The sequence below is a fragment of the Sceloporus undulatus genome, chromosome 5 (assembly GCF_019175285.1).
Source record: "Sceloporus undulatus isolate JIND9_A2432 ecotype Alabama chromosome 5, SceUnd_v1.1, whole genome shotgun sequence".
In the NCBI taxonomy this organism is placed as follows: Eukaryota; Metazoa; Chordata; class Lepidosauria; order Squamata; family Phrynosomatidae; genus Sceloporus; species Sceloporus undulatus.
In genome coordinates, this window is record NC_056526.1 from 104278868 (window position 1) to 104290252 (window position 11385).

The window sequence follows — 11385 nt, forward strand, 5'->3', positions numbered from 1 at the left end:
GATCTGCACTAAGGACATTGCAGAGCTGGAAACATTACTTCCTGGGCCACAAAATCTCTGAAGTCCTCAGCCAGCATAGCCAGTGGTCATTCTAGTTGGGAGAGTCTGAGCGATTAGACCAAAACAATGTGCAGTGTATGAATAACTGATGGTTAAAAAGTCACCACAGGTTGAACATAACACACCCATCAAACACCACTTGTAAACCTTGCATAGCGTCATATCAAACAAACCTCCATTTAGTGCAGACAGTTCACATGTTCATCTATGGTTCATATCCTTACCTTGATAGAAGAGCCAAGGTGGTTCTTAATGAATGGGAACGGGGAGGTTTACAGCATCATCATAATATAATGTGTGTGGTGTGCATAATGGTCCATTTCTGCAAAGGCCCGTACTGAGTGATCTCTCTCTCTCTCTCTCAAAAAATGACAGTTTGTGTGACCTGGACCTTTGAGCATATAAGTATCCGCAGAGATGTAGCCAGGATTTTGGGAAAGGGGGGGGGGGGGGGCCCGCCAAAGGGCCCCCATTAGAATGGGGCTGGGGGGCAGGGGCGGGGCGGCAACCCCTTTCCTTTTAATCTAAGGGAGGGGGGGGGTCCGGACCCCAAGACCCCCCCCCCTTGGCTTCGTCCCTGGTATCTGTATGCAGCACCCATTTCACACAAATTGCTTTATGAATATGGAGAATGGTAATGTGTAATCCTGTTACTTCACCATCTTCAGCTTAGGTAAGAATCTGATCCAGGCCATAAGGCACTAAATGTTAAGGAGCTGAAGTATCTTTTAAACATTACAGTTAGGCCATGACATTTTCTTTCCCATAGACTCCTCCTTTTATGTAATGCTTAAGGGCATGAAACTATGTTGCCAGGGCAAACATGGTGAGTCATTAATACAAAATTGCATACCTTCTAACATTTCACACATGAAAACCTGGACACATGTGGCCAAGCAACACCAGTGCAGTCTAGATGGCAAATTTCATTAATGAGAAAACTAAACATAGGAAAGGTTACAGCAGTTTGTGTTTGCCTGAGTCTACTGAGAAGTCAAGTCCTCTTCCCCTCTGCTGAATTAAGTGAGTGCAAACTACTTTTGCACTCTGAACTCAGTTTGCACAAAAAGAAGCTGAGGACAAGTGGCAAGAGAAGACATAAACTTAGATAATGAAAAAAGGGATCCCAAAGAATTTATGGGGAGTATCCTTGCCAAACTGGGACTGTTGGAGAGTATAGACCAATCATTCACAATAGTTTCATGTTTATTGAATGTTTCCTTAGCACAAAATATCACCACCAAGCTGCATGTGTGTCTGCATGTGTGACAAGGTTGTGTCAAGTGCCATACAACTGACCATGACCTGTTCTATGGTGGAAGTCTTAAAGGCCTACAAACCTATGGAAAAATGGCACCCCGGCCATGGCTGTAACATGTAAATGTTATTCAAGGAATGAAAAATCAGTCAATAAACACATACAAGCTTAGCTCTCACAGCTTGTGCAGAATCAGGATAGGAACAAAACTACTGCTGCTCCAATTGGATTATCAAGAGTTGTGCAAAGACACAATATATTATCATTTTAACCCCAGTTTCCCACAGTCAAGCTGTTCTTGCTTTACTTCAGGGTATACCTGGGGTGTACACTAATCAATTTCATTTTAATAGTGGAGTGCATAAAATCAGTAGCACAGAAAACAGAGAGCAGAACCAAATACAAAAAATAAAAATCAGGAAGTCAAAGTTCCAGTAAATTTACATTTAGTACAGAACAAAGACATAGCTACCCGTTAGTGCTTAGAAAATTTGTTTTGTTGCTATTAAAAACATAAATAAAATATTTTTTCTCAAATGTCCATTCAAAAGATTCCAGTGTCAATGGCCGCTGTGTCTGAATTTTGACATTTGTATACAAACAAATCCATCACTGAGATTCTGTCGGCCCACCCACCCATCCCCATTTTATATCTTTCTCTCACCAGCTGCCTTTTGTACCTGCTTTTTTCTCTTTTTCTTTATCAGAAATAAAGTTTTTCAGCATCACTGCTGGGATTTTAGTACCTCTGTGAACACTTTAATTCCCCTCCTTTTTTAATAGAAAAAAAAAAGTCTCATTGCAGATGCTTGTGTGCATTATAAATCTGAAAATAATCTCCTGGAGTCAGTGTCTCTGATATGTATAACTTAATCTAAGAAGAAAAACTCTACAACTCTCAGTTGGAAGGAAAAGAAAAACCAAATTTGACATTGCTGGTGTTGAACAAAGTTGCCCTAATCCATCCCGTTTTTCTCCAATGTAGTAAAAGCAGCTAGCCAGTAAATTACGCATTGTCCTTAGAAGTGTGTGATATTAAGTAACAGGGAAGAGACTGGTCCCCCACCCCCAACACAAGAAAATTAAATGTGCAAAATGATGCTGCAGTTGTTTTGTTCCACTCTAACATGTGTCAGTTGTGTCCTTTTAAAGTTGGAACCTCTGCTGTTATTTACAGGTGAACACCTCTGTCCGTTCACTACACGTGTTGCATTTCACAAAGCAGCACCAGTGGAATTTGCAGTTGCACTGCCAAACTTTGGTGTACTGGTGGGTGTTGTAACCCCTTCCACAGCACATCATGTCGCACCCATCGGCACTGAGTGAGGTACGGTTGCAGAGCCGTCCCTGTGTCCCCACGCTCCCAGTAGAAGCATCTTCTTCGCAGTAGTTGGGTGACTTATCTATATATACCAAATCTGTTTCCATTGGTTTCTGGTAACTTCTGATCTGCTTAATCTTCAGAAAAGTAGGTTGCCGAAGCCTGCTGGCTCGAACCACTTCAACCTGCACGGCAGCATTGTATTTTTCTTTTAGAATATATCCAATCTCTCTGAATTTAGGAAGTGTAGTCCAACAGGTCTTGGTTGTACAGGAACCAGAAACACCATGGCATTTACATTCCAGTTTCATTCTCTCTTCAAGCACCTGTGCATATAAGCAGAGAGAAATAAAATAAGGTAAAATAGCCTTTCATTACGTTCATTATGTCGACCTACCCTTCAGAGAACTGCTAATATTTTGTGAAAAGGTTTGTGTGAGAATATCATTTGTCAACATTGGGGGTATAATCTAGTCACAGTTAAGCCCTCACAGATTGTTGTAGTTAACTCTGTTATCCTGGTAAATCAGACATTTGGCTTTCATCTGAATCATACTTTTGATCTGAAAGAGGGCAGCAGCAAAATTTTATTAACATCTTCACCACATGTGCAGTTCACCTCATGTTCTAAATTCATCCAGTGTAACTAAAATTCTGACACCTTTCCTTGAAATTTGCACACGGTTGTTCAAATTCAATTAGCATATCACTTAAAAAGCATAATTCTGTGACATCTCTATTGCCCACATTCAGGGACATCACTAGGGGGGTAAAAGTTGCGGCCCTTGCTAGGTGACACCCAAAGGGGGGGAAGGTGACATCACTGCTCCCCAAACATCTGCCTTTTGGCAGAAGCAGTCTGTTGCGTTTGCCTGTGTGCCTTCAAAATGTTGAAGAAATGGTCTGAGTAGGATGAGGCTCAGTGGAAGGAGAAAGGAGAAGTGACAGGTTTTTTTTAAAAAATCAACTATTTTAAATTTTAAAAATTAATTTTAGTTAATTTTATTTTAAAATGTTATTTTAAAATTTTCTTTTAAAATATCACATCTTATCAAAATTTCACTTTAACTACATGAAACTACTATGTACATGTAAATACATTTAGGCTGTGTGTAGGATACTGGAATTTAAAGATATAATTTTAACTTTGCTGTGTCACAACTATTACCATTACACTGAGTGATATGTAGGAATTATGTTTGATGAGTAGAAAAAACATGACTAAGGACCCTGTATGGTGTGGTATGGACGGAGGTCAATGGTGGGGGTGATACCATGAATTACTGCACCGGGTGACACCAACCCTAGTGACACCACTGGCCACGTCTCAAATATTATGATAGAGTACATTCATTCAAATTAAGCAAGATCTATGACACAAGTTGATTCTCTAGTTGACACAGTGCTCCCTTCAGAGGCCAGCCATCTATGCAGCTAAATTACTTAGTGTCAAGGACCTGCTGTCAGGATTCAGTGCAGCCCATCAGCCAAATCTGTTTCCAAAACACTTATCACAAATCAAATTCACTTAAACTGGAGTCCTTAAGCAAAGCCTGGGTCAGAGGTGTGCGGGAGGAGCATGACACTTCATAGAAATAACATAAGGAAGAGAAGAGAAAAGAGAGAAGAGAAGAGAAAGCTGTCTATCCCAATGTATCCAATTAAATCTCACTGTGAAATAACATAACAATACCTGTATAATACTTAGGAATATAAGAGATTTATTTAAATAAAAGAAGCACAAATGCCCTGAGAGATAAGTTTAAACAAAGAAATTACAGGGCCCAAACAGACAGGCTGCTTTGGGTGACTTTGGAGGTATGCTGTTTAAATGATGCATGCATCCGAAGAGGCCGCAAGCCATGCCAAAGCCATGCTCCAGTCCTAAGGACTGGAGCGCAGCTTTGGCGCAGCTGCTGGCCTTTTAAGATGTGTGTGTCATTTAAAGAGCATACCTCCAAAGTGACCCAAAGCAGCTTTATTTTGGCTTGTCTGTTCAGGACCATAGATGTCATTGCGTATTATAGAGATGAATAAACCCTGGTACTGTTGCCCATAACTCAAGGCCATTTGTAGATACATTTCCTCTTACTGCTATAACTTAGTTATTAATTTGCTGTACGGAGTAAAAAGAAAAAGATCCAATAGATCCTTGCCCCAAGTTTGGAATCTACATGTAGATTCTCCCAAAAGTATTGTTGCATGTGGAGTGCCATGTTTTAGGATAATCCACTCATTCCCCCCTCTCAACAGGGACGACTGTCACCACTCACTATACATTTAACTGTGTTGTGTGTGATTAGATGTGATTCCCCTACTTTAACACTGAATCTCCCGGAAGTATGTAAATTTCTCCTTCTCTCCCATGCTTTGTAGTACAGTGGTACCCCGGGATACGAATGCGCCGGGTTACGAATTTTTCGGGATACGAAAAAATCCCATAGGGATTTATTGCTTCGGCTTACGAAGGTTTCTTCGGGTTACGAAAAAACCGCGGCGCTATTTTCCGCCACCGGAGGGCAGCAGAGAGCTATTTTTCCATTAGCGCCTATGGGAATTCGGCTTACGAAGGTATTTCGGGTTACGAAATTAACCGCGGAACGAATTAATTTCGTAACCCGGGGTACCACTGTAGCTCTCTTTTTGCTACACAGGCATCGTAAGGCAGCATGCAGAATTAGTATAAAGTAGAAGACACTTCCCAATAACAAATGTTGTAGTGTATGCATTATCTTAGCCCAGAACTACTTAAAATCCATGGACTGGTGCTGGTCCCTGAGCCATTAGCCACAGGTTCCAGACACTTTCCAAGAAAGAAAGATACAGTTGTAGCCAATGGGCACAAGTATGGTACTGGTCCCTGGCATACTGGGAGGTAAAAAAGCCTCCCTCAGTTAGTCTGAGAAGCAATTTCTTAGCCTATGACTGAGTGGGCTGAACTCTTCTTCACAACATTAGCATCAGTGATTTGGATCTTAATTCTGATTTGTATCTTAATTCATATACATAATTTATTTTAGCTAGCTAATTTGTGATCATTTAAAAGAGCAAGTAGTCTTAATGCATGTCAGTGTAGTAAGCAGACCCTGGTGCTTGGTTTACCCTGAGAGGAGATGGGGTGGAGGGGATTAAGTAGCTTGGCCTTTACTACAGCCTTCAGTATCAAAACCAGCCTTAGCCCCACCATGGATTTGTCATTTAACAGTAGGCTATGTTTCCAGGCTGCTGTAAGCTCTCAGCATAGCCCCCCAAACCAGCAATAATGGTACAACAAGGAAGTATACAATAGGGCTGCTGTATATCATCTTCTCAGTATCACGGCAAAAGCTGTGGCTAACATTACACAATTGTAATAGTCTCTCATCTTAATTTAATACAAGATTTTTCTAAATTCTAACTTGACTCTTCTCAAGATGCTAATTTGTGAAGATTTATATCACATTCAAACTATTTTTTTTAGAACTGTGACCCAGTTAATGATTTTTGTTAATTCATCTTCTGGCTTTTAATCAATTGATTCCACTTATATAATATGTTTGCCTATTTTGTTAAGGATTAGAGCTCAACTCAGATGGAGGAGCTGGCCAGAGTCCGGATCTTTATAAGCTCTTGTGGAACACCATTGTGGAACCTGGTGCTGTACAACCGTTGTAGCAAAAGGAAACACTATGCTGCTCAGAGCACTTGTGATGGCAGCAGAGAAAACAAACTCTCTTCAGGCAGTTCACACAGTAGCACAGAGTAGGGCTCCTGAGTCCCTCTGCTCAAGGTCTCTGTTGTCTTACAATAATACCTTCCCCAAGATACAACACATGTCTTTTGGGATACTTGAGGGAATTGTAACATACAGTTTAATAAGCAACTGTTGGATCATCAGAAGGAAATTACATTTTAAACATATTTATTTCTTAAAATATAGTCCTGGCAACAAATAACCATCAGTTATTGATTAAAAGATAATTTATTAATGTAATGATCAGGCCATTTAAAATTTGCAGCCCTGCTGATTAGGCCAAAGTCTTTGATAACCTGAGATTAGAACTCAAATCATAAATTAAAATTAGGCATTTGTTCTGAGCCAATCTTTTACATCTAATTTTGAATACATTATAAACCAAGAGCAATTCCCTAAGGCAAACCTCTCACTATTTAACTTGCTCTCTCAGATATATATTATTTCTCTATATGGATTGTCTCTGGCTTTCATTGTGTTCTTTATAATTAAAAGGATACAAAACACAATGGCATAAAATCACTTCTTTCAGGAAACGTTTTACTTTTTAAAAGAATGCATACTGCCAACACTATTTTAAGGAAATTTCTCCAGCAATTTAGACAGATAATTCTTACAAATGTGTTGTCAGTTTCAAATCAGGTATACAGTATCAGATGTAGATTTAGGACACACTGAGAATATTATCTAGAAAATAAATAAATACATGTGTTAGTTTTACGTGTGTTAGTTTTGTCTTGCTCACTCTGCTTTGTATTTTTCTTGGCAGAAAAGTTCATTTTCAGATCAGATGCAAGATGTGACAAAATCCAAGCAATTTAGGGCTGCCAGTACAGAAGATAACAGACCACTTTTAAACTGTTGAGCCTTTAGACCATAAGCCCCATGTGTGGGTCCCCCCCGCCCCTTTACATTACTCTTCAGAGTACTGTGTACATTATTGGCCCTAGACCTTTTAGTTCACCGTCAGACAGATGAAACGTGAGTAGGTTCCTTCACAGTCCCGTTCCCAGGCTTAGTTTTCATGGAGAAAGTTAACCTGGGTCTGGACTATACTACCTCACTTGACTGGATGCTCCTCCAGACACATTGTGGCTTGTGGTTTGAGCAGTGGAAAGAGAACCTCCCATTTCAGTGTGAGATGTTTATATTGCTTGGACCAAAGGCTGCCTGCTCCCATTGATATGTTTCTTTCAGTACAGGAACTTAAGATATAGGTTGGAAAAGTAGGCTAGAGCACTTCTTTCTGACATACTAATTTTTGATCCAAAAGGTTTCATTTTCATATGGAGAAGTATTCAGTCATGTGTGCTCTCAAATGATACAGGCCAAGAAGGTTTGCAAGCTCAGTCAGAACTAGACTTCAGTTAATGGAAGTGCAAAAATGCCCCTCCCTCTATGTTAGACCATGCCCTCCTATTCTAAAATACCTTTCTTCCAGCCTCATTGTTGTGTAAGTTCATCAGCCTCCGAGCACTCTTTCTGATTTCTCTTGCATCAACAAACCTCCTGGAGAATTCAATGCCGTATCTGATATCAGCGGAGCAGCCTCCCCACTTCCACCCTTCCTCTTGGTTGTAATAACCTTGTTTCTCTCTGTCACAGCCACAGTTGCTGAGGTTTCCCTGGCTGCAGGCAGCGGTGACGGCATGTGCAACCCCAGCGGCAGTGATGGCGTAGGTGAAAGCAGCTTCTCTGCTTCCTGCAGGGGGGAAATTAAAAATCAGGTGGAAGGAAAGCATGGGAAACCAAGCTTCTTTGAAATTATTAGACAATAGTACAGTCTGAGAATACATGTAGCATCTAAATACCCATTAGCCAACATATGCAGTCTTCCAGAAACTGATATTTTACTGATCTGTTAAGTTAAACTGGTATCTTACTAGTCGGACCAGAAGTGCCCCGTGAGGTGTTCTATAGAAGGGAAAAAAGCTTTCAGTGCTTAGCAGGAGCTAGTAAGTGGGATTCCCAATGCTAGTTTCAGGGGATATTTTGGTGCGTCATGGGGTCTGCCAGTATAGACCATGAAGGCACAAACTTGCTGAACAGCTAATACAGTCAGACCTCCATATCTGTGGGGAATCCATTCCAGGCCCCTCTCTCGTGGATAATAAAATCTGCGTATACTCAGGACTTCTTTTTCTTAATGGCAGTGCAAGGTGTACACACATCACTATTAAAAAAACTCAGGGCTTGCTGTTCATGGATGGTTAAATCCATAGATGGCCAGTCTGCTAATATGGAGTACAGACTGTACTGCCCAATACAGGTCATTGACCCTGTAGCCCATGCTTGTACCATGCAGTGCTAAACACTCCACATTTATGGATCTATCCAATGCTAAACTGGATTATCCATGCCTCATCACTTCATGACACCTTTTGCTGAGAACATCAGGTCCTTTGTCCCCTATAGTCACCAATGGTTGAAATTATTTTAGCTATTGTGAGCTACCACATGTGTGAGTTGCCATGGTGGGAGCCCTCCTACATTGCTTTTAATTAATTAATTCTATTTATTTGTTGCCTTTCTGTCAATATGGGAGTCAAGGCAATTCACACAGCTAAAACAAGATCAGCTAAAAACCTAATATACACACACACATACATGTGCACAATTAAAATCATCACATTAAAACCATTGTTAATATATATATATATATATAAAACACTCAAAAACATAACAAAGTTAAACAGTGCCCAAAAACAAAGCTTTCTGAAATCAGCTGCTCACTGAAAGCCTGTTTGAACAAAAAGACCTTTGCCTGCCAGCAAAAGAAGAGCAGAGAGGGGACCGGCCCAGCCTCCTATGGAAGGGTAGGAGCAACCACCAAGAAGGCTTTATCACCAGATGTGCCTGCAACGGTGGTAGGATCAATGCCCTCCCCTGAAGATCTTAAAGCTCTGGCAGGTTTGTATAAGGGGATATGGTCTTTTAGATAGATTGGTAAAAGCACTTTCAATTGCGGCTAGAAATAAACCAGTAACTAGTGAAAATGGTAGCAGGCAAAATTGCAGATTTTGGGAGAGGAATCTGTATGCACAGTCTTAGACCTGAAAGAGGAAACAGACACATGGGATATCTATTTACACAAACAATACTTAACTACTGTATATACTCATGTATAAATCTAAAAATTTTAGTCAAAAAATTGACCCCAAAAACCTGAGTTAACTTATTCATACGTCAAGGTAAGAACTGTACTTTAACTCCTATTTAAAAATGGAACCATCCCTTGGTGAAAAGCAAGAATATAATCTGTCCTGAAAGCTCTAACCCCAATTTACTCTCTCATCCATCCAGACTTTAGTGTGAGTACAAACAGTTATGCTTGCTGAAATTTTGTAAATCCTTTGATATCATTTCCCTTTGTTTCAACCTTCAGATTCTTTGTTACATGCCCCTAAATTTTACCCTCGACTTATCCATGGCCATATTTGGAGATCTGGGAGGCTCAGCATGGGGGATGCTTAAGAGCACATAGCCAAGATAGATTAATCAAGATCAGAATCTGCTTCACTAATAGGCAAAGCGCCTAAGCAACTGATTGACTGCTTAAAAACAAAACAAAACAGAAAAACAGGTTTGAAAGATGCAAATAGGAATGGGGAACAAAAATAGCCTGCGCCAAAATGCATTGGAGCAACTGATGTCACTGTGACGTCTAATTGCCTAAGCACTTGATTGACAGCTGCTTTAAAAAAAGAGGTTCCGGAAGGGCAATGGAAACAGGGAGCAAATTACTCCGCTTTAACATACAGTGGGGAAAAATCCAATGGGAACGAAAATACGGGTCAAAATAAATTGAGTCATTTTGCAGCCTTTTCTAATGGGAATGAAGGGCCAGATTCCATTAGAACTCAGAAAAAAAATCAAGTCAGAATCGCAACGATTTTGACACTCAATTTTAGAGTCATTATTTCAAAACATTGGTTAAAACAAGTGTTTTGGTATTAAGTAAACAAATTTCAGAGAACATCCCACTTTGGAAAATTTAACTTCCTATATCTGAATTTAGCAAGTAACCTTTTGTGGCTGGGGCTGACAATTTAATTAAAGAAGCTAATTTGAAAATGCATTACCCTAAAATACTGGAAAAAGTATTAAGACCATTATCAAAATTTCTTTTTAAATCTTATTTCCTACTTACATAACAGAATCAAAACAGCCATCCAAAATAAAGTGTACAAATACATTTCAGTGACAGAGATAAGAATTGTTCCACAAATTGATCAAATTAATCATGTAAGTTTTGGCTCATTATACCAACAGTTATATAAGCTCAAGCTTGCAGCCAACCATATCAGCCAACATTTCTCAAATGTGCCTATTCATTTGTAACTACTGTTTTCAGCAAAACATTCATATTTCTGTGGTTTGAAAGGGTATAAGCATTTTCACAAAATCCCTTCTGTCTTTCCTTTTTCATACATTTTCCAAGCTACTGATTGTCCTGGATTAATGCTTTCTTCATATAATTCTGTTTTCCCGTGAAAGAGCTTTTTCATGGCAGATTGCCAGTTCAAGCCAATGAAGGTGATATAGTGAAGTGTCCCAAGACCACATAGTCAATCATATTTGATTATGCTGTGATATCAGTAATTCCAAGTAAACCCAAACTACCATAGATTGGTGTTGATGTGAATACATTTCCAAAATGTGCAGAAATTTCCTTGGAATGGTTTTACATCTTTTTGATGAGTTCCTAAAAAGAATCATCAGAATGGAAGCATATTTCAAGGAATGCAAAGCTGTTTATGAAACTTGGGTCTTTCCAGTTCAGTTCAGCAATACTTGTAATTCCAACTATAACTGATAGCAGAGATCATTGCCTGGTCCTTCATTACACATTATTAAGGTTCCACCTCCCCTTTTCAATCCTATATATGCTTTATTCAATGATCTGTAATATTCTGTTCTATACTTATTTGTGAAACAGGTTTCAGTCCAAAATATTCAGGAATTATTATTATTATTATTATTATTATTATTATTATTATTATTATTATTATT

General features: G+C 39.4%; 1 protein-coding gene across 7 annotated transcripts in view; it reads right to left on the reverse strand.

Annotated features, from left to right (window-relative positions):
• Positions 1–646: 646 nt before the first annotated feature.
• Positions 647–11385, reverse strand: part of WNT7B (Wnt family member 7B) — a 58258-nt gene continuing 47519 nt past the window's right edge. For 6 of the 7 annotated variants that reach the window (XM_042470825.1, XM_042470819.1, XM_042470824.1 and 3 more), the window contains exons 3-4: positions 7803–8074; positions 647–2965 (exon numbers count right to left, since the gene is read on the reverse strand). In XM_042470825.1, the coding sequence (XP_042326759.1) occupies positions 2486–2965; positions 7803–8074 (752 nt within the window). In that variant the 3' untranslated portion in view covers positions 647–2485. The remainder of the gene's footprint in view (positions 2966–7802; positions 8075–11385) is intronic. The other variant, XM_042470826.1, reaches the window with a different exon arrangement.